Consider the following 23,862-nt stretch of genomic DNA (forward strand, 5'->3'; position numbering starts at 1 on the left):
CAAATTCTGCTGAATTGCTCATTAAGATTTTGAAACCTGTCCACAGTGGGGAGGCTGGCGACAAAGTGAGGGAGACAGAGGTGGAGGCACCTCTGAGGAGGGCTGTCCTGGCAGTGGGAGAAAGAGGACGGGGGAGAGCAAGAGGCACCCCTGAGCTGGGGCTGGGAGCCTGCACAGAGCCCACTACCAGCCTGGTTATTAAAGCCAGGAAAGGGCTGCTCCTCCTGCCAACAGAGTTATCTGTTAATCCAGCCCCCGATGACACCATCTGGCACCAGCACAGGAGCAGCTCCTGAGGGCACAGGAGTCACGAGGCTGAGCCTCAGTCTGTCCCTTCAGGCCAGGGCTTGCCCCGTGATCCTGAGGAAGGGCCAGTCCCTGCCCCTCTAAGGCCTGGCTCCTGACAGGCCTGTGCACGCCTGGGAGGGCAAGGCAGTAGGTGAGGAAGTGGAAAAAGGTGCTGGGTTGGGCAGTCACCACATGCTAGATGCAAAGACCTGAGAAGGGAAGGCACTGGTTCCAGGTCACCAGGCAGGCTGGCATCATGCCAGATGAGGCAGCAACCCGAGGATCTTCCTTCCTCCCAGATGCAGCAAGGAGATCTGCAGCTGAAGAACAGCTGATGTCAACAGGCTGTGGTGGGCTGCCTGGATCCTGGGCGAGAGGAATTCTGTGGCCCCAAGCAGGAGCAGCAGGCAAGAGCGAGCTAAGGGATGGCGAGGAAAGTGAGCAGTACTGCCCCTCACCTGCGTCCCCTCCATGCACTCTGTCACCTCATGGATCAGCATGGAGTTATGTGCCCGCCTGCAGGGCTGAGTTCTGAAGTCCCTGCAGTCACCCAGGATACAGTAGCAACATTCTCTAAGATGCAAGGGGCTCTCTCAGTGCCTGCCTCTGCAAACACCCAAATCTCACCCACACCTTCAGCCCCACTTCAAAATCCCAGCTCCCAGAGAGCATAGAGGAGAAGGTGTAGGGGAGGGGGCACCAATCAGGAAGTCTCAAGGTTGACTGGCCTCTCTCCCCTCCAGCAGCACCTGACAGGTAGTCTCACAGGCTCTCCCAGCCTCGGGCGCACCACCTCCAAAAACAGCCGTCCCATCACTGATAGCCTCTCTGTGAGCAGTGCTCTTCCTTGTGGGCAAGTGAAATCTGCCAGCAAGAACTGGCAGCCAAAACCTCCAAATCTAGCTGGTAAGGCTGCTCTGATTTCCCACCAAAGCTCAGTGAGTGTGCCCTCCGGATTCCAACTGCTGGGGGTGAAATCCTGACTCACCAGCTGGGACTCTGGGCAAGTAGCCTGCCTTCTCTGTGCCTCAGTTCCCTCACCTGTAAAATGCGGACAATAACAGCCCCTCATCTTCCGGTTGCCGGGAAAGCTCTCCGGCACACACCAGAAGTGAACAATAAATGTCTACAACCCATACCAACTACCACACTGCTGTATTCGGCCCAGCCTTCTGCCCCTCTCCTGACACTCATCCCACTTTCTCAAGACCAGGCTCAAACTCGGCAAATGTCCAGCTCTAGTGTCCACTGGGGTAACTGGCTCTCTGGGGACACATTTCAAACCCTAGCCTTTCCCCACAAAAACCACCTCTGTCCAGAGCTCAGGCAGCCCATCCTAGCACCCTACCGGAGCTGGCAGATATAAAATGCAGAAGGGCGTGGACCATGTCGGGGAAAGAGACTTCTCACCCCAAGCCTCTAGCCTCACCACCCTAAGCCCCAAAAAGTATCCCCCATCTGGCCACCAAAGATGACTTAAAAACACACAAACACCCCGGGCATATATCCAGAAGGAACCCTACTTCAAAATGATACCTGCACCCCAATGCTCATAGCAGCACTATTTACAACAGTCAAGACATGGAAACAGCCTAAATGTCCAACGACAGATGACTGGATAAAGAAGATGTGGTATATTTATACAATGGAATACTATTCAGCCATAAAAACCAACAACATAACGCCATTTACAGCAACATGGATGTTCCTGGAGAATGTCATTCTAAGTGAAGTAAGCCAGAAAGAGAAAGAAAAATACCACATGAAATCGCTCATATGTGGAATCTAAATAAATAAATAAATACATACATACATACATACATACAAAACAGAAACAGACTCATAGACATAGAATACAAACTTGTGGTTGCCAAGGGGGTGGGGGTGGGAAGGGACAGACTGGGATTTCAAAATGTAGAATAGATAAACAAGATTATGCTGTATAGCACAGGGAAATATGTACAAGATCTTGTGGTAGCTCACAGAGAAAAAAAAATGTGACAATGAATATATGTATGTTCATGTATAACTGAAAAATTGTGCTCTACACTGGAATTTGACACAACATTGTAAAATGACTATTACTCAATAAAAAATGTTAAAAAAAAAAACAACACAAACACCTATGCAAACAGATACAATCTTATCAAGTCCATGTTCCACAACCTTCTATGGCTCCCTCTGGCCTAATAGCATAAAGTCAAAAAGCCTCACCCCAGCACTGAAAAGAAGGAAACACACACTTGTTGAGCATGTGACTCTGTGCCAAGGTCTCAGCTACATACTTTCCACGCGTTGCACCCCTTACTAACTCCCTCTAAGGCTGGTCTCATCACCACATCTCAAAGGGCAGGAAGCTGAGGCTCCAAAGCACCAAGCACGTCACCTAAGCCACATGGCTCAGAAGCATACCTGGAGGCCTGGCCCACCACCTGGCCCTGCCTCCTTCTCCACCTCTTCTGCTTCAGCCACTACGGTGTCCGTGGCCACCCAGCATGCTTGGCTCCTTCCTGCCTCACTGCTCCTTCTCGGGCTTCTCCCCCTCTGCCTGGAACACACCTACCATCACTGACTTCTACTCAAACCTCAAAGCCCAGCCCTCAAGTTACCTCCTCCATGAGACCGACCCTCAGCCCAACTCTCTCCACAAGACAAAACCAATCCCTTCCTTGGATGTGCTTCCCAGGTGCGTTGTCTCTATCACATGAGAGCACAACTTACCAGTCCCCAAGCCAGAGGCATTGCCATCTGCTCTCTAATGTACATCACTCATCTTCACACCACCATCCTTCAGTATGTTTGCTTGAATAAGTAAGTAAATGAGCTCCCTTCTAGACTTAAAGATCAGGAGACAAAGATAGTCAGAGACAACCTCTTCAGGGACAACTGGGCAACAGACCCTCTAGAGTAGCCTCCTGGCAATTATACTTCACAAATAGTTCATCTTTGGGTAGGGACACCTGAGTAAGCCCATCAGGTCCACCAGCGCCAGTGTTAGGAAGCAGCACATCCACATGGTGATGCTGCAGTGAAAGGCAGCGCCCGCGACCTCTGGAAATCACACTGCTGGGGAGAGACCTCTGGACCTTCCCCATCCCCTCGCGCACCAGCAGGGAGCCCCACACAGGGCACACTGCTAGACGCAGGAAGAGGCAGTCCAGGGGCAGATGCGGCTCCTCCTGTTGACCTGGACAGAAAGACGTCAGAGCCTGGAGAAGCCCTCGGCCAACAGCACCCTGTGCCATCGGTTTATCAGCCCCGGGTCCCTGCGGGGAAGAGAAGGAAAGACAAGCTCTCCGTCCTGACCCACTTTTCCCAGAACTCCCTTCCCAGATGTGGCCTGGCCCAGTGAGTACCTTCTCACCTTGTGACATCAGCAAGAGAAACACTGACCTGTGTATCTGTACATAGAGGACTCCAGCTCATCAAAACCACTCTGAGATTCCCACTTTTACAGACAAGAAAAACGGCACCCAGAGGTCGGTCCCTGAACGGTGCTCCACTGCCTCCCTGAACCACATGAACATCACGGTTCTTCCTCAGATGGGGCAGAACAGATAAGGCTTCTCTGCGCCTTCCCTGGGCAGGCTCGGACACTGAGGAAGCACCAGGCACTACCAGGAGGCGCTCCCGGGTGCTGGTAACAATACAGATGCGAGACCAGCCCACCCCAGGTTCTGTTTCAGGAGACCTAGAGTGGGGCCAGGGACCCTCCAATTTGCAGAAGCTTCTCAGGTGATTCTAAAGACAAGGATCCAAAAACTCACCTGGAGACACCCAGGAGTGACTCAGAATCAATGTCTTCAGCCTGACAATTTCTATCACCAACCTTAAAAATATCCACACCCTTTGGCCCAGTAGCCCCACTTCCAGGAATTTATCCTGAGGAGATAAAATACACAAAGATCTTCATGGCAACATGATTTATACTGAAAAATGGGAAACTTCTAAATCTCCAATCAAGGGGAACTGGTGACATACATCTTGACAGAGCAATACTGTGCACCCAAAAATGATCCCTTTTTCCACGCCCTGAAAAAAAGGCTTTATAGTAGTTATCTCCAGTTAGTAAAAGTACCTGCAACGTACTCTTCTTTTGATGATCCACATTCTCTAAATTCTCTACCATAAACATGGCTAATTAAACCAAGCAATTATTTTGTTTTAATTACCAGCATCAGATCTAAAACCTGAAGCCCAGTTCAGTTAAAGGAGGAAGGTCTGCAGATGGCATCTAGTCCAACCATGAACATGACAGAATGCCCTGCCCGCCACACCTGAGGTTCTGCTTGATCACTCCCAGCAGCCGGGAGCTCATTCCCTTTCCTGAAGTAGTGGTTTCTGGCAATTAAAAAGCTGCTCCTGGTGGGAGGGGGAGGAATAGCTCGGTGGCAGAGTGCATGCTTACCAGGAAGGCCCTGGGTTCAATCCCCAGTACCTCTTTAAAAAAAAAGTTGCTCTTTATCCTAAGCAGGACTTTATACCTTCCCAGAGCTAAAACCTCCATCTCTCTTGCAGCACATGACATCAAAAGCTCAACAGATACATACAGAAGAGCTGTTTTTTTAAGTAACTGACTTAAAGGGTGACTACCCATACTTTCCCACTGTGGCCAAGATGAGAATGTGGGTTTTTGCAAGCATTGCTGACGCATATTCCCAATGCCATGTTTAAATCAAGTGCTGTCACCTCCCCACAGTCACACAGATGAGTATGATAAACACCCATGTCCCTGTTGAGTCAACTGTTCCAAGAACTACAGTTGCCCCTCCCCCGCCGGTGACTTCCACAGCCCCGCAATGGCATGGGTAGCTCTTCACTGAGGCCGTTTCTGGATGCGCAATGTGCCGGAGGTTGCTGGCTCAGCCAAGACACACAGATGCCACACCAGAAGCTGGGCCGTCAGGCGCAGCCCAGTCAGGAGCAGGCAAGAGGCTCTTCCCTCAAGGGCAGCAGCCCCTGGAAAAGTGAAGCTTCTTAACTCCATCTCTTACTTCCTCTTCTTTCCATTTCCCTCTCCATTCTCCTCCCCCAGGCCCAGAGGTGATCATTCTCTTGTCTATCTTCTTCTTTGTGTTCTTGCAAAACGAGTACTGTTTAGTATTATTAATTTACATAATAGCACTGCAGTATCCATCTCACTCTACTTCTTACTTTTTCCCTGAGCACTATGCTTTAAGATCCATCCCATTGCCATGTGTGTCTCATCGGTCACCTGGAACCACTGCACCTGTCAGCTCTTCTGGGGATGGAGGCCTCCCCACAGAGCACTGCAGCAAACCTCCAGGGACGTGGGAGGGAGCCCGAGGGATTCACACCCAAGAGAGGGGCTGCAGGGTCGGGGCTGGGCAGCAGCTCTGTCAGAGGCTCCCAGATGGCTGCACCAGCAGGGGTGAGTTCCCACATCCCCACATCCCGCTGCCCAATGACATCATCTAGCTTTCTAGTTTTTGCCAGCCTAAGAAGTGGAAAAGGATAGAGTTCAATTGTGGATTCTTACCAATCCTGCCAGAACCATGCGTACAAGAGCAGCAAAAAAAAAGGCATCTGCCACAGTAAGCGTTCATAGCACTGAAGGAAACAACTGCTCATTAATAAAAATCTCCACTGGGCAACCCCACTGCCTAGAGTTATCACAGACTGCTAGAACACAAACGTCACGCACAGGCTTACAAAATGCCATAGATCCCGCCTGCTCGGGCCGGTGGGGGATCCTCCCAAGGAAGCTGGCTGTACAATGCAGCAGGACTCTCACACTACCTCAGTTCTTTATTTGCAATCACACAGTCCCACCGCCAATGACTATTATGCACAACTCACACCCCGTGTGACTCGCCATGTGATCTGACAACACCTGAAGCAGTCTTTACCTGTTCAGTGCGTCCCAGCAAGGTCGAATTGCTCTAAAGATTGCTAAACGCTGATCCCAATCTCTGTGCTAACTTCATCACAGATCAGGAACCAAGAGTTTGTAGACCAGCACTGGTCTATAGACCACACCCTGAGTGAGGGACAGAGTGGAGAACAAGCCAACCCACCTGCCCTGGAAGTCACAGTGTAAGGTGGCACAGCCATGGGACTGGGGCACCAGTAACAATACAAATAACAGCTGGTGCTTCCACGGTGCTCCCTGGGTTGCCAGGGACTACTCTCGGCACTTTACAAACAGTAACTCCTTTAATCCTTACAAGACAAGGTCCTATTAGTACCCTCATTTCACAGATGAGGAAACCAAGGCACAGAGAGTGACTTGCCCAGGGTCACAGTAAGTAGTAGATTCAAGATATGAACCCAATTCTCGATTCACACACAAGCTCCTACCCACTCTCCTAAGCTGACTCCTGAGTGACCTGACCTCTCCTATCTGTTCTCCCACTGTACGATGGAGTAAGGACCCCTAAAGCATTGCTGAGGTCAAATGAGGAAATAAATACAAAAATAGGCAAAGCATCCTGTATAACAGAAACACCTGTCATCGGCTCAGCACACAACTGCCTATGTGCATGTGGCCCTGCACCATCCCTACTTTCACACCAGCTCAGAAGATGATGTCATGGATCCCATCAGAGAGAAGGCTTGGCGAGGATCTGTGAGGTGGCCTTGGAGACACAGCTAGAGAGCAATGGTCACTTGTTCCCACTTCGCCACCTCACTCCTCAACCACTCCCTTCTTTCCCCAAAGAGAAGGCCAGCAGATGGGAACTGGTCTCAAGTTCTCCCTAAGACTCAGGGACTCTGATTTCTAAACATCCCAGCTGTGATTCTCAGATTTGAAACTTAGGAGGAAAAAGAAAGCCTTCTATCACAGAAAGCCTATCAGACACCTCTGGGGATTCCACAAAGGCTAGCAGACCTATACCCCTCACCTCACCTTCCTTTGGCCACAGCGCCCTCTCCCACATTCTACAGACCATCCTCCATACCAACAGTTGCCCATACCAACTCTCCCCTTCCTCTCTGCAGCCCTGGGCTCAAGCAGCCTCACAGAATGAATGGACACAGCAGCCAGGCCTGCCCTGTGCCTCCTGGGGGCCAGTTAGCCTGGCCTCATTTCCCAAGGGCCTGCTGAGCACATGACCCAAGCAGAAGCCCGGAATTCCCGTGAAGACCGACTATTCACGGATTCTCTCCCAAGCCTTCTGCCCCTACTCTGCGTGCTCCCTCACCAGACCGGCCCTCCTCCTGGCCCCCCTCCAGTGACCATCCAGTCTGCCAGCCGTCTGCCCACGCCCAGCTCATGGTACACTGTCCTCCAAGCAGCGTCACCTGTGCTATGTGATCTGTCCTGTGGATACCTGCTCCCTCAGCCTTGGGCTTTCCAATGAGATAATAAATGGGGGGAGGAGGAGGGACGGGGAAGGACAGGAACTATCTTGTCACCTGACAGTCTTTTTGCAAACAAATACACTTGTCATCTGCTATAAACCACAAAATGGAAGGTGAGGAGTAGGAAGACAAGAAGCTAAGCTGATTACTTTCTGGCATTTCTAAAAGCTCCAGGATAGACAGTGCAGCCGAACGAAAACCTCTGAGGAAGAACAGGTTGTATATTTCAGCTCAAAGAACAAATCCAAGCCAGGCTGTCTGGTATGGGTCTGGCGTTGTCTATGGGTGATGCTAACATCTTTCCCACCTCTGCATGCTCAGCACTCAGCAGAGCCTGGTTGGAGCACTGATCAGGTCCATGCTGGATGGATGATGGACGGGCAGATGGAGAGATGGATGGATAAAACCTGAACCCAAAATTGTCTGGTCTCCACCCTAAAGGCTGAGTGATCTCATGCAAGACGACATCAACCACTGAGCGTTCATGAGAAGCCTTAATGTAAGGGAGACTCAGGGCAGAAGCAGGAGCTTACATGAAATTTTCCCACAGAAAGCAAGGACAGGTGGCTACTGTTTTGTTCCCTCTCCCTGGGATCATAAAATGGGGGAAGAAAACATGACAAGATTTATAAAGGTGGTCTTCCATTTCCCATCAGCAATGAGTTAGGAGAATAGACAGCCATATACATATACTCTCACACACAGCCCCTAAATTCGAAGCTGCTTCAGGTGCAGACATTTTTCTCAGGAGAAGGACCTAGAACCAGCACATTTTGGTTTTATTTCTTGCTTTTTCCTGGACGAGTTCCCACTGAGGTTGGCCATGGGGGTGGCCAGCTCAGTGTCCCAATTCACTGTCCACAGGGCCTTTACCCTCTTATCTTTATTAGAGGTGTTTTTCCTCTGAGGCAAGAGGTTCGGTGGTGTCATTTTCCTGCTTGACCTCTGTCCTGTGACTAAGCAGTAAGAAGTCACAGCAGTCAGCACTGGAAGTTTTTACTGTGTCACAAAAAGAATGAGACAAGGCAGTAGGTACCTCCTGCCAACATCAGACCCATTCCCTGACTCAGCGCTAAATTAAATGTTATGTCCTGTGTCTGCATCCCAATAGCCTCCCTGTGTGACAGATACTCAGAACCTGTCTGCTGAATAAATGAATGCTGTCAAGAAGACGAGGGGTATCTAAGGTTCAGGACACAGAAATCTCAACAGAGACCTTCACAGGATGGCCTGGAGTACAGAACAAATGCAGACTCTATAAAGAAACTGACAAGGACTCCAAAACCTGCCCAGCCTCTCAGCAGCTGGTGGCCCTGAGCAAGCTGATGGACTTGTCCTGGCCTAGTCTGCTCATCTGTGGAACGTAAATACCAGTTGCATGGGTTGATAAAAGGTTTTTTTTTTTCCCAATGGGTCAGGAAGGAGAGCTGTAGCCCAGCTCTATGAACTGCGATGCCCTGTCACTTGCTGGAAGGGCTGGTGCCTGCAAAGCCAGGCCTGGATCAGGAAAAACCAGCCAAGGCTCCTGAGACTCCCAGCCCAGCCTGTGGCTGGCAGAGATGCCTTGGACGGAGCCCCAGCCTGGGAAGAAACCTGGGCCCTGTGTCCGACTCTGCCAGGACACGTTATGAGATCCTGGTAGACTCCCTTTGTGTCTCTGAATTGTTTCTTATTCGTAAAAATCAGCAGTTTCGGCAAAGTGGTCTCTAAGATCCCTTCCAGCCCTGATACTCAACAATCTTAAGCTGCTTAAGAAACAAACAGGAAATGAAAGTTCTGGCCAGATGAGATGAAAAAGAGGTTACTCTGAGCAAGAAGAACAGAAGTTATCGTGAGTATTGAAAAGGTCATTATACTTCTTTAAAGTATGATTTCTTATATCAAAACCTAAAAATACAATTAAGTTTCTTCCCTTGTGGTTTGTTTTCACATCACTATTGGCTGGACAGATTTTAACCACGTTTGGACAGATTCACAATGGTCAAAGTGATACAAGAATATTCACGTGGGGTCCCAGGCCATCTTAAGGAGTCAGACAGGCACCATCCAGACAAGTGACCTGAAGGTGACTCAGAAAGAGGTCTGAGAGCCACCTGGGAGAGACAGGTCACACCTAGAAAAACTCTGTGGGTAGAGACGACACACCCGGGCTGGAGACGGCCACCAAAGGCAGTACCTCAGAGTCACAGGTGATTATCTCTGATGGTGCCACTTTCCACACAGGCAGCTCCATGAACCTCACTTGCAGGCTGTGTATTGGAAGGGGCTTATTTGTGTATCAATGACTAATAGTTCTCTTATGCAATGTAGGGGGAGGGCCAGCCAGTGACAGTCTTTTTTTTTTTTTTTAAAAAGAATAATTTCACCAAAAAGGTAACCACTTCCCACCACAAGGGACCTCATCTGATGAGGTGTCACTCTGTTCCTTCCCACATCACAGTCTTGGGTAGCAGAGAGTGGTTTTTTTAATTAGCTGCAATGTGGTCATTTGTCATTTTTGAGAGCATGGTTCATTCCAAAAGGAAATCTACTAAGGTAAACAGAGGAAGCAGGCAGAGACAAGGGTATCTCGTGGAAACACTGCTGCCACCGGCAACAGCCTGTAGGTCCAGCTGTGACTCAAGGACCAAGCTCAGCTCAGGCAAAGGAAGGTGAAGCTTTGGGTGGCTCTTCACCTCTCTCTTCATAAACAGCAGTTTAAAAGAAAAGCACTCAAACCAGTGGTTTCCAAACTCTGTTCCTTGGAATCCTGGAGAACCCCAGGGAACCCTGTGGCAGCACCTCAGGGAGTCCACAAGGAAAAGGGGCAAGCTCCAGGCCTCCACACCTGATCAGCACAGCACCTGTCTATCTCATATATCTGGCTTCCATGTAACAATCCAGTTAAAGAAAAGGATCCCACAGCTTAAAAAAAAAAGAAAGAAAGAAAGAAAATAATTTCTTAAAGGACAGTTACACTTCCCATGTTATTTAATTGTTTGCAACAGCCCTGTGGGAAATTGAGGCTAAAGAGATTACAATCAGATCCTACAGCCCATTCTCTAAAGGAACCATCCCATACTCCCCAGCATCTATGTGGAGTCACAGGGAAGGGATGTCAGGTGCTAGACCAGTCCACTCCAGAGCTGGATGGCATGGACCATTACAAGTTCTTCCTTAAACAAAAGGCCTGAGAAAGGAGCTGCTAGGGATTATAAGATTCAGAAGGCAACACCAAATGCCACATGTGGATCTTATTAAAATCCTGATTTGAATGAACCATCTAAAAAATGGCATTTCTGTAACAAGGAAAACTGAATATTAATTGGCAATGAGATGACATTAAGAAAGTATTAATATTGCTGGTTATAAAAATGGTCTTCTGGCTATGACTTTTTTTAAAGGCCTATCTCTTAGAGAGACTTCCTTAAGTATTTACGGAGGAAGTAATATGCTATCTGGAATTTGTTTTAAAATACTACAGAAGACAAAAGTTGTTGAGAGAGCTGTGTGTTCATTATATTATCCTCCCATCTCTGCACATGTTTTATAAAATTTTATAATATAAAGCTTAAAATGAAGACAAGAGGGGTGGGGAGATAGCTCAAGTGGTCTAGTACATACTTAGCATATATGAGGTCCTGGGTTCAATCCCCAGTGGCTCCATTAAAATAAACAGAAAATCTAATTACCTAACCCCTCTCAAAACAATAAGTAAATAAAATGAAAACAAAGAACAAAGGAGAAAGGTCTTCCCTTACACTGAGCTCAATTCTACCTCCCAGCATCTTCTCAGTCAGCCCATGTTCTGCTCGCTGGGGTCAGAAAGAACTGGGTCTTATCACCTGCTCAGTGTCCATCTGAAAATAGGCACCCAAGCCCCTCTAAGTTTCCTTTTTTTAAAAAATAACTCTTTCCAAGGTCCTTTTGGAGCCAAACTCCTCACAGCTCATGGCAATGCCCTCCGTAATTGCAGGCTCCAGGACCAGAGCACTGTGAAAGTGTGTTCTGAGTGGCCCTGGGAGTATGGGCCTCCTGGTCCACGCACATTCTAGACTCTCCTTTGGGCATCTCTCTTTCTAATTCCAATAATGGCCTGTGCCCTGTGACACCTCCTGTTTGCAAGGACAGGAAGGTAATTGGCTCTCCACTCAAGGGCAGGCCACCCCAACAGCAGAAGCAGCGGTAGTAGCTTGCCCTCTCTTCACATGAATCACCTCAATCCTCATCAAAGCCCTAGAAGGAGAAAACTATTAGTCTTTTTATAGATAAGGAAAAAGAAAACCCAGAGAGGTTAAGTAACTTGCTAAAGTCACACAGCCTACGACGGAAGAGTTAAGATTTAAATTTGTAGGGGTAAAAAAAAAAAATTGTAGAGTCTGCAAGACTAGGTTCATAATACTCAGCCCTCTCTAGTCTTGTGGCCTTGCTGCTTAGCTCCAAACCCACCAACGATGCTGGGTCCCCTGGGTCACTGATCTGTGTCACCCATTTTCCCAGAAGTAACTTAATGCTCTCAAGGCAGAGACCATCTTCCTGCTCCCCAGTCCAACAACACTCAAGGGCTCAGGAAAGTACATGCCCAGAAGTTAACCAGTCCCAGACCTGCAGTCACCAAATCACCAGGACAGGTCTCTACACATCCTTCCTAGGTTCTCCTGGAAACTCCAACTATGGACCAAAGCCTAGTCCTAGAGAAGATGGTAAAATGTTTTAACTATCTCAAAGAATAACCACCACGAACAAGACTCCAGCCTTGTTGAGCAACATTAGGGAAACTGAGACCCAGAGGTCACACATCTTATGCCAGATCACACACCGAAAAAGTCTGCTGGTCCAAGAATCCACTACACATCTAAATGATCAACCTATCCCCCTACTGGCCCCAGAATCACATACGCTCATTTCAGCTACTATCAGAATTTAAAAGAATAGGAACATTTATGGCTTTGGTTCCTTGAATGAAAGACCTAGAGGAAAACTGGAAAAATGATGGTACAAATTGATGTTCCAGTTCCATGCACTAACGCTGAAGTTACCCAAGAGTGCACTTCTCAGAACACTGATGTTGCAAGATGCTCAATGGAAAAGGGTTCTGTAGTCAAATTAGTTTGGGAAATGCTGCATAGTGAACCCACTTCGGTGAAGTCCCAAAGCACACTGGCTCACTGGCACTTCGAGAGGCTCCCAGTAAAGGAGCCTGTGTGTCCTGCTCAAACGCACTTGACCACAAAACCCTTTTAAAAATAACACCATTGACACCCCACCAAACTACTGTTTAGAAGATATTTCCTTGGGAGGTGCTGATCTAGGCCTTTCTAAAGAAAATCTTGACAGTCAGTTACCCTGGATTCAAGTCTATAAAACCAAAACAACCCTGAATGGGATAAGCAGCAAGTGTCTACAAAGGGGAAATAACTAACATACTTCAAGGCCTTTGGGGATGGAGATATTAGTACTGGAAACACGAAGGAAATGTGTGAACATCCCCTGGCTGCCAAATATGAATGCTGCTGGGATTCCATGGTCAACAACTTCTGCCCTCAAAAGAGTCACAGATGACTACTGAAACTAAAATCTTTATTTCAAGTCCAGAGGAACTGTCCTGAGACTTTCCAAAATGAGTCTTGAGGGAAAAAAAAACACAATTTTTAGAAGAAAAAAGAAAATGTTGGAACTGGGACTCCAGTCAGGCCACTTACCCCTGAGTCAAGGTGCCATGGACAGTAGGGAATTTCCTTAATTAAAACTCAAAGCAAATAGTATGAAGATTCCTCAAAAAATTAACACAGAATTACCACAAAATCCATAATTCTACTTGTGGATATATAACCAAAAGAACTGAAAGGAAGGCCTCAAAGAGATATTTGTACACCAACATTCACAACAGCTTTATTCACAATAGCCAAGAGGGGACAGGAACCCAAGAGTCCACTGGTGGATGAATGGATAAACAAAATGTGGTATACACATGCAATGGAATATAACTCAGCCTAAAAAAGGAAGGATATCCTGTCACATGCTACAACATGGATGAACCCTGAGGACACTACCCTAAGTGAAATAAGCCAGTCACAAAAAGACAAATACTGTGTGATTCCACTTATGAGATACCTAAAGTAATCAAATTCTTAGAACAAAGTAGAATGGTGGTTACCACAGGTGGGGGAGGGGAGAATGAGGAGTTACTGTTTAATGGATAGTGCTTCAGTTTTATAAGATGAAAAAGTTCTGGAACAGTGTGAATATACTCAGCACTACTGAACTGTACACTTAAAAATGGTTAAGATGGTAAATTTTATGTGTTCTCTACTATAATTTAAAAATAAAGGAAATTCTGATATATGCTGTAACACAGATGAACCATAACATTATGCCAAGTGAAACAAGCCAGTCACAAAATGATAACTACTGTATGACTCCACTTATATGAGATACCCAGAGCAGTCAAATTCACAGACACAAAGTAGAATGCCAGTTGCCAGGGGCTGAGGGGAAGGGAGAATGGAGAGTAACTGTTTAAGTGGTACAGAGTTCCAGTTTTGCAAGATAAAGTTCTGGAGATGGATGGTGGTGATGGTTGCACAACAATGTGAGTGTACCTAATACCACTGAACTGCACACTTTAAAATGAATAAAATAGTAAATTTCCCATTATTTGCCACAATTTTAAAAACAGGAAAAAACAGTTCAAATGGTAAATGTTATGCTAAGTCTATTTTACCACAGTGTTAAAAAAAAAAAAAAAACACTACAAAGAAAATGGGTTATGATCCACTAGTGTGAAACAAACATCGAGGTCAACTGTCACCTCGCAACGTATCCACCTCGGGTTCAGATCTGGGCAGCCAATATGGAACACTCTAAACATCTGTTTAATTTAAAATATTTCTGGAGCACTTTCGTGGAACTCTGTCTCAAAAAGAACAACAGAGACACAGAATTCAGGGATATTCAATCTGCCCCAGTTAAAGGTGAAAAAAGATGCAATATCCCCCCAACTCAATTCTACTTAAAATTCTCCGCTGAGCACGTTCGGCATCCCTGCTGCACAGACCGAGATAGGCAGCTCAGACCGCTTGCTCTACACCCACTGTTTCTGTGGCTCATATCTCTTCAAGGTTACAGGAAAAAACGAGAGCGCCCCCTCACAAAGGCCTGCAGAGTGTACAGGTGGTTGAAATGAGGCAGAACCAAAAAACTGAGACAAAACATTTCTCCTACACTGCTTACTTTTTCAGGAAATAGAATGCCAGATTATCAAAAAAAAAAAAAACAAACAAAACACTCAACACTAACAACAAATCAGAGAACAGCAATCATGGTACAGAGCTAGAAGGAGCCAAAATCTACCCCAACCCCATCACCAAGTTTCCTTGGACCTAATGCCACCTTGGAAGTGCTGAGAACCCTACAGGACTGAGGAAGTCCCCAGTCAATGCTAAACTTCTTCTATCTTTTTACTGGGTGTGGGGAGGGGGGAGAAAACAAAAACAAGCCCCAGGTCGTTAAGAGGCTCATCCAAGGTCAAGATGTTACACAGTTAGTAGCAAATTCCCATCCAAGACTCTTTCGAGGACACCAAGCTGACATTCAAATTCTATGAGCAAAAAGGGAAGGGCTCTCCAATCCTACAACAGGCAATGTGGTCGCTCCACATGGTTCCTGGCAGCCAGCCCCACGGTGCTGGTACCTGACGGGTGACCTTGGAGACGTCAGACATCAATGTCACCCCACCTGCTTCCATCACAGACATACTGTGGGGCGGGGGGGGGGTGACATCCATGTGTGCATCTGGAACTCACTTTAGCCCTCCTGCACTCCCACAGGTTTCTGTCACTGGAAGTCACCACTTAGGAATCTGCACATATTTCTGAAGAGGATCTGGACTTACACAGGGACACACCACTCAGTCTACACACAGCTGACTAGTCATCCATTCAACAGAAATTTACTGAATGCCCATCTTGGGCCAGGCTCTATTCTAAGCATTAGGAATACAACAGCCAATGTGGCTCACGGAGATCACATTCTACTCTTGATGACCCACAGTCACAGCAAAAGAAACCCTAACATCGGCTCAGTATATTTTACAAGGAGCCCTCACATAACCCTCAGAAGTATCAGGAGAACCCCAGGCTTCTGGTTCTAAGGTTGGGTCCTGGCTGCATTGCTCACCACACTAATAAAGGCTCCTCCCTTTTTCTTGCCACAGACTGTCAAACAGCATAGTGAAGCAGTTATTGTTTCAATTATTTTGCAGAGAAAGAGAAAGTTCAGAAAGGTTAAGCGGCTTGCTCAAGGTCTAAAACCTAGTGAAGTCTGACCACCTCTCCCCACCACCCCACCCCAGCAATGACCTCATTTGTAAATCATATCTTTGCACAAAGATGAGACCACATGTGTTGGACATTCACCTACTGTTTTACCTGCACAACATCCTTTCTGCTCTTTTTCCCCCTGGAGAACTGCTTCTCCCCACTTTAAAGAACCAGATGGTACTATGTGAGCTGCCAATCACAGCACCCCATCACAGTACCCCACTGGTTGGATCCACTGCTGGGCCAGTATTAGTCCTGCAGCCCCAGCCAGTGACTGGGTCTCACATGGACACGTGACCCTGGTCAGGACAATCAGGATCCTCCCATGAGACTTTTCTGCCTGGTTGATTGGACAGCGCTCCCTTTATTCTCTGGTCAGGGACTATAAAGATGAAGCTCACAGGGACCAGAGGTCATGTTCCAGGTCCATGGCAAAAGCCCATGCTATTCAGGACCAGTCACCCAAAGGCTACTTTCTCCAATCCATCCCAAGGTTTTGGAATAGTTAACAAAAAAATTTCTCTTTTCTGCTTAACACAGAACTTGAGCTAAGTTTCTGTCCTTTGCAATAAAGGTGCCTGAACTAATACACAGAGGGATAAATAAAATCTGTCTTTCTCTTAGAAAACTTTTCAACCATAACTTTCAAGTTCCTCCACAATAACACAATTAAACGAACCAGAAGAAAAACTACAATGTTTGGTGCTTTTACTTATGACCATCAAGGGTAGAATGGATGAAGAAAAGATGGCTGGTACCTGAAGAGCAGGGAGATAACAAAAGGCCCAGGTAACCGTTAGTGAATAATAGAAAAACCACACCTGACAATCCATAGCCAACTGCACTCATCCTGCTGGAAATGCCTGGCAGGTTTATTCCTTTAAAAAAAAAAATTCCTCCAGCTTTAACTTCTGACAAGTGTACAATGCCTCAGTTCCAAGTGACATGTAAACTCCTTGCTCAGCCTAGCCATCATGGTCCCTCAGATGAGCTCTGCATCCCCACCCACCCAGCACCATTGCCAATCCCTTGCTCACTCAGGCTGGACTAATCCCTGCAACCTGAAAACACACTGCTCCTCTCATGGCTAAGCCTCTGCCCTCGTATCTCCCACCCAGAACATCCTCCTCCTTTCCCTCTGCATGCTCAAAGCGCCCCTTCAACACCCAGCTCAAGCCCCAGTCCCTCTCCTCGAAGCCTTCCTCGGCTTCTCCACCAGATGCTGTTGTCTCCACCCTCTTAATACTAGTGAAGCCAAGTCAGCCAGCTCTCCAGGAAACTAAAGAGGAGGCACAGAGGGGACGAGGAGACATTCATCTCTGAGCACACAGTAGAGAGGGCAAGCAGATAGTGACCACCTCTGCCCCTCGAGAGAGGCCTGTTGTGAAAATAGTTTGGGGAGCCTTCCACATTTAGATGGTCATTAGGGGCACAAAAGGTAGATGAGAGTATTTGGAGAAAGCATGTAGTTGACAGTTTTAAAAGGAAGAAAAAGCCTGTTTCTATTTGTATCACTCAACTGATCTGTCTCATAATGTCACCCTCCTGAGTGTCCCATCCCCCCAACTAGGGCAAGCTGCAGGCTGGAATTACATCCTGTGCACTCCCTGTCTGCACCTGACCCCACCTGGAGCAAGCACAGGACCAGGCACTTCAGTCCTCCCCGATCACATTTTGCCTCCCAGTGGCTGAGGCAGGCCATGGAGCACCCCAGCCCCATCTCACAGGAGAAGACATTGAAGCTCAGGGCCAGGTGGTCGAGGACCTTCAAGTGAGAAAATCCAGATGTTAGCAACTGAATCAAAGAGGAAAAAAAAAAAAAAAAAAAAAAAGGACAGCGTGGGTTCCAAGTAAACAAACAAGATTCTGGTACAACCGCAGAAAAAACCCGAGACCTGAGCCACTCAGAGAATAGCTCTCTCCTCTCTCTCGCACCAGTGGGAACAAAGGTTCTCACTCCTTCCTTACAGATCCATGTAGTGGGACAAGGAACTTACAAAATTCCAGAAGTTCCCCAGTGCAGGAAATGGCCTGAAAACTGTAATGGGAGGGTTTAACCAGGTAACAGAGAAAACTGCCCCCAACATGGAATCAGGAGCATTGCGCTTAGCCTGACTCCAGCTCCTTTCTGCCCAGTAACTTCTGGCCTGTCCTCAGACCTCACAGATAGGGGCACAGAACCCAGTTTCATGCAGAAAAGGCACCACTCATGCCACTGGGTGCCACAGAATTAATTGAGATATTAAAGTATGTGATGAGACACAAAATGCTCAATAGCAATGTAGTATCAATCCTGGTATACAAGTCCCCTTGTCCCCCAAAATAAAACATTGTGTTACCTTAGTCACCTTCACACCCCAGGCCTGAGCATGGTGGATTATAAATGGGGCTGTAACTAAGCATGAGCAGAACAGATGAGCTTGATTTGCTTACCCGCCCAGTCTGGCTTACCCAGGCCAGTCTCCTCCCAGTTCCAGGCCCCATGTGGGGAGTTGCTAGACACCATGCGCTTGCAGCACAATAAACTCCCACAGCACACAAGTGCCAGCTAGGGGATGGGCATTCTGGGCCGGGGCCCACAAGAGATGTAGAACCCACCAAGGAAGACCCTAACCAGGTGATGGCAACGCCTCCTAGGTAGAGATGGTGACAAAGGGGCCTCCCCTTCAGGCTGGGGATCCTTGGGAAGCCAATCGGTTTCTCTCTTAGGCTCCTGCAAGAGCCTTGCACTAAGGCTGACTTATAAGCAGAGCTGTGAGCCTGTGTACAGAGTAGAAACTGCTCGGAGAGCAAAGACCAGGACACAGTGCTGGGTTTCCCTGACTTTGGCTCCTCCAGGATGAGACAGGTGCTTCCATCCCTTCAACCTGAGCAGCTCTTTTATGCACTGAGCTTTGCCCCATAAAAGGGCTCTCTGGCTAATAAGAAAAAAAAAAAGTTGGAAAACCACTGCACTGTAATTCATCCTTTACAAAGATCCCAACACTCTGTAGTCTACTTCTACACAGCGTCACCCCTCGTTCCCAGAAGCTCTACATGATGTCTAATCAGACCAATGCTACTGTAATTTTTTTCTAAAGTATTAACTAAGATGAACTTAACTTCCCCTTGAAAGGCTACAGAACTCTGCGTTGTGGTGACACTAGCATCTGAAATCCTGCCCTTGAGGATAAAATCCATACCCTATTCTATCCCTTCCTTTAGAAGTCAGGGATAGCTTCTAGAATGTCAGTCCTGTAAGGCCCCACCTTCTCCACTAAGGCATGGAAGAGGAAGGGGCCTAATTAATGGCAATTCATCATCTCTTCCAGAGATCAAAGCTAGTGCTGATTCAAACATCCCAACGAGGACTCTAGTCTGCACTCTAACTTCTGTGCTTCCTGGATCAACTTCCTCCTTCAAAAGATGGAGATGGATAGACAGAAAGGCAATTTAAAAAAAAAAAAATTACCCTGATGAGACTTCCCTCTGTCCTTATCCTCATGGCCACATCTAACAGTTCTTAGCAGCTTCCAAAGCACCATCCCAAGAGAGGACTGGATTTGCCCAGCAACTCACATACAGTCATAATTGGAAGACAATAAAGGTTTGAGAGACAGAAATGCTACAGTCAGAAACCCAAAGTGGAGACAGAAGGACCACCAATGAAATGATGTGCTGGGTACCCAGCAGTTTAGTCTCTGTCAGTTTCCTTCACTATAAAAACTGGTTGAGATGGCCAATATCCAATAGAGCTGTTACCAGGAAGAGCTTATAAAGCCATCTCCTTAATAGGTGAGGCTTTTAACAGCCAAATAAACGGGTCTCATCAACCTTTAGCCTACAAGTTGTTAAAGGCAGTTTGTTAGCCCTCTGCATTCACTCTTAAAACGAGGACAAGACATAGAAAAGGTGGCACTTGCTGCTTCCTGGCTCCAGATGGGTTAAATAAAACAATAGATCATAATTGAAAACTCCTGGCGCCCAATACGCTGAGCAATTTAACCACTCCAAGCTGGAGTTCCCTCTCTGGCAAAGTAGGAATAATAGCTCACAGAGTGGTAACAATTAAGCTCGATAAAAGAGTGCCTGCCACAACAGTAGGTGCCCAATAAATTCTGGTTCTCTTCCTTCCTCAGTGCTATGCCTTCTTCCTCAGCTCTTGTCTAAAAGCTGGCTTTCCACACTCCCCAACAGGCCAGACCAAGCTTACCACTTACACTAACTCCCAACAGTACCCCTCTGACACATGACTCACAAATTCGTCACCCACCATCCAAGGGGACCAGCTACCAGCCTTCCCTCCTCAGGCAGCTCGGAACCGTCAGGGAGGACTCTGAGCCCCAGCAGCTACTACTAGGATTTTCCCATGGTGCAATGCAACTTCCCCAACTTTTCCGGCCCACAGTTTCCAAAGAAACCTAGCAGGCATTGTGCATAATCAACCACAAGTCTGGGCGAGCAAACAGACTGAGCTCTGGGCAGAGGGAACTGAGGAAGGCAGAAAGTGAAAAGGCACGAGAGGTCCTGAAACGGGGTGCGAGGGAGCTAAATTCAGAGCAGTCCCAGCCCTGGCCCAGGTTCTGTTCTTCCATACGGTATCACTGATTGAAGGCTAGCAGAAGCTCTCAAAGGGCTGGTGGATGGGGAAGAGCCTTAGAAAAGGGGCTGACGGACATCCCTCCAAGGTCGTCCCGAGGCTGGACCTAATGCTCTGCTGAGGACCCAGCTGCCTCGGCACCTGGAGGATCAAGGCCTGCAGTGCCGGGCATTGTTCACAGCAGGGGCGGGACTGGGGAAGGAGGTGTGAAGTGCGGGGTCCACGCCTCGCCCCCTCTCCAGGAGGGCTGAAGGAGGGAAGGTTCTCCCCGCGGCCAGCGCCAGGTAGATGAGTGACACTCGCGACTTTCCCCCTCAGAGAACCGGAAAGAGAGGTCGTGGAAGGCGGGTCCCAGAGGCCGGGCGGGGGTCTGATACTCACCGGCGCCCTCGGCGGGCTGCGGCGGCCCGACGACGCCGTTCAGGTAGAGAATGGGCAGCAGGTGAGGCTGCGTCTTCTCCAGCGCCGCCCGCAGGTCCTGGAAGTGGTCCCGCTCCTTGGCCAGGAGCAGCTTGAGCAGCAGCTCCGCCTTGGCGCCTCCCGCCTCCTCGTCCAGCTGCCGCCGCTCGCCGGGGCTCAGCGCTCCCGCGGCTTCGAGCAGCCCGAGCACGGCCTCCACCTCCGTCATAGCCTGAGCCAGGCTCTGCTGACACTGGGCGAGCAGCTCCCGGCGCTGGGGCTCCATGGTGGCGGCCGCCCCGCCCCGCCGGACGGCTCCCGGGCTCCCCGAGGCCGGTGGGCAGGCGGGCGGCGGCGGCGGCGGGCCCCGGGCGCCTCGGGGCGGCGAGCGCTGGCGGCAGCCCTAGCGCGCCCCGAGACGCGAGGCCGCGGGGGCCATGGGCCGGGGCCTGGGCGGGCTGGGGGCCCGGGCGGCGAGCGGCGCTCAGCAGCGGCCGCCTCCCGGGCTCAGGAGCGCAGCCATGTTGGCTGCGGCGGCGGCGGGACTGGAAGAGGAGGAGGAGGAGGAGACGGAGGAGGAGGAGGAGGCGGAGGTGGGGACGGCGGCCGGGGCGCGCCCCGAGGCCCGGCTCCAGCCGGGCATACTCCCCCTCCCCCTCGGCGCGCGCCGCTCCCTCGCCGGCCCCGGCGCCGCCCCCCGAACACGATCACAACTCTGAGAGGAAAGTGGCCCGGCCGTATTCGCCAGGCCCCTCGACGGCTCGGGGGCTGCCTCGGCCCGGTCCCTGCGCCCCGGCCCGGCTCACCGGGGACCCGTGGCCGCCACCCGCTCCGCCATGCCCGCGCCCCGCCGCCGCCGCCGCCGGTCTGTCCCTCCGCCTTCCTCTCCTTTCCCTTCCCTTCCCCTCCCCTCCCCCCTGCCGGCCCTCCGAGCGCCCGGGCGGCCGGCCCCGAGGGGATGGGCGATGGGAGGGGTCCCTGCCTCCCCGCCCCGGGCCCGCCTGGGAGGCGGGGACGCAGCGCGCGCTCATTATCCCGGTCCCCGAGGCCCAGGCGCAGCCAGCAATGGGGGATGTGGAGTCAGGGGCCCCTCGAGAAGCAGCCCGCGCCTCCAGACCCCTCGACCGGGCACACAGCCAGGCCCCAAGCTATGGAAACCCCCTCAAACAAAACCTTGCCGCCCATCCAGGGTCTTCTAATCTGAGAACTTCAAAATCAAGCCTGGAAACAATTGAGGGGACATCCCCTAAACTTGGACATCTCCAAATTAAGACTTCCCCCAAAAGTGTGAGATTTCCCCGCTCCAAGGAGCTCTTATATAGAAAATGTCCTAGTATAATCTCCTGAGACTCAGTTAATGAGAGCCTTTCCCCTCAACCCCGTTTTAGATGGATTGGTCCCCAGTGTCTAAAGAGGTTTGGATGTTGGGGAGAGGGCGAGGGGATGTGTTGCTGGAGGAGGAGGAGAGTGGTGGGGTCTGCAGTGGAGCCAGTTCATCTTTTTGGCAAGAGAAGTGCTCTCCTTTCTAGATGTCACCCCGGATTCTAGCTAGTCTCTGGAGAAGGTAAATCAATGGACTACAGAAACCTCGCCCCCCTCATACCCCCAGTGAGGTCTACACTTGGTCTCTGAGTTCAAGAATGTCATCTGCCTCCCACTACAGCCCTCTGTGGACCCAGACCACTTGCCTCCTGACTGCAGGAGGAGATCCGTAAAAACTGGCATCCCAATTAATTGTTCTCAGTAACCCCACCTGGCTAGTGTAGAGTAGCCATCCCGGGCCATTGCAAATGTCTGCGTTCAGTTGAGTGAAGCTCATTTACAAACACTGAGGGCCACAGGTGCTGTTTCTGCTGACTCTGTCACTCCCATCCCCACCACTTCCACTCCTCCCCCCTAAACCGGTTTTCTTCAAGATTCTGCTTCTTTAAGAGGAGGAGTTACTTTTATTTAGTGGAAACAAACTCTGTGTATCATGGTTAGAACAAGAGTACCAGAGTTTGCACTTAAGTTTTGGACTTCCCTTTAAATAGCTTGCACGATGTGGGAGCAAATCAAAACTACCCTGGCTGTTCCCAGTTTTCTCCCCAGGAAAATGGGATGGAAAGAGTATATTCCATCAGGGGTTATGAATAAGCCTGAGGGTGTTAGTGAAGCTTTTGAAATTATCTGAACTTTTTTTGTAGACGTGTGTATTTTTCTGGGATGGAAGTCCATAGCTTTAATCAAATTCTTTAAGGCCTCCATGACCAGAAATGGACTCCAAAATGGTGAAACTAACTCCCTACCTGAGTAGTCTGGGCTCCTATGGCTGAGCAAGGTTCCAGGGGAGGGGAAGGCTGGCTATTGCACAGTGCCAGGGGTCAGACAGGCTCCTTCGCTGTCCCTCCCACTCCTGCCCCTGAGAGATGGTTCCCCCTTCTGGCCACCAGTTCCCCTACATCCTGAATCATCTGTGAAGGTATACACTCTTCAGGACACACCTGGACTTCTGTTCCTAGCCGGATTAATTAGAAATTTAGGGGTGGGAGGAAGGTGGAGTGGAAGAGGAGAAGTTGGAGACAAATTTGGTTTATGGTTGGAACCAACTGTTAAGTCCTAGGTCCAAAGGGTGCCTGAGACAGGAGAGGGCAGGAGGAAGGACCATCTCCCAGTGACCCCCCAAAAGGATGGTGGGGAGCGTGGGTGTTTTGCCCCAGGAAGCCTTCCTGGGAAGCAGTGAGGAGGTCCACTTGCTGAGATTGCTTTCTCCCAGGAGCTGTAGAGTGAGAGATAACTACTTTCAGCAAACCATTTTTTGGAAACTCCGGGGGTTTATGCAAAACAAATTCTGGAGGAAATCGTTTACTTTATAAACATACTCAACCTTAGGGGGTCCTTTGGCCAATGAACTTGATATGACCTTGTATTTCTGTAGCCTTTTATATCCTTCAGAGCACCTTCCCACATACTGTCTCCTTTGTGCCCTGT

General features: G+C 49.2%; 1 protein-coding gene across 1 annotated transcript in view; it reads right to left on the reverse strand.

Annotated features, from left to right (window-relative positions):
- The window catches only part of DLG5 (discs large MAGUK scaffold protein 5), a 108,221-nt gene extending 86,430 nt beyond the window's left edge, over positions 1–21,791 (reverse strand). Inside the window, 1 exon segment of the mRNA XM_006180045.2 lies at positions 20,875–21,791. Within this exon segment, the coding sequence (XP_006180107.2) occupies positions 20,875–21,178 (304 nt within the window). The 5' untranslated portion in view covers positions 21,179–21,791.
- Between the last annotated feature and the right edge of the window lie 2,071 nt (positions 21,792–23,862).

This window comes from Camelus ferus, chromosome 11, assembly GCF_009834535.1.
Source record: "Camelus ferus isolate YT-003-E chromosome 11, BCGSAC_Cfer_1.0, whole genome shotgun sequence".
Classification (NCBI taxonomy): Eukaryota; Metazoa; Chordata; class Mammalia; order Artiodactyla; family Camelidae; genus Camelus; species Camelus ferus.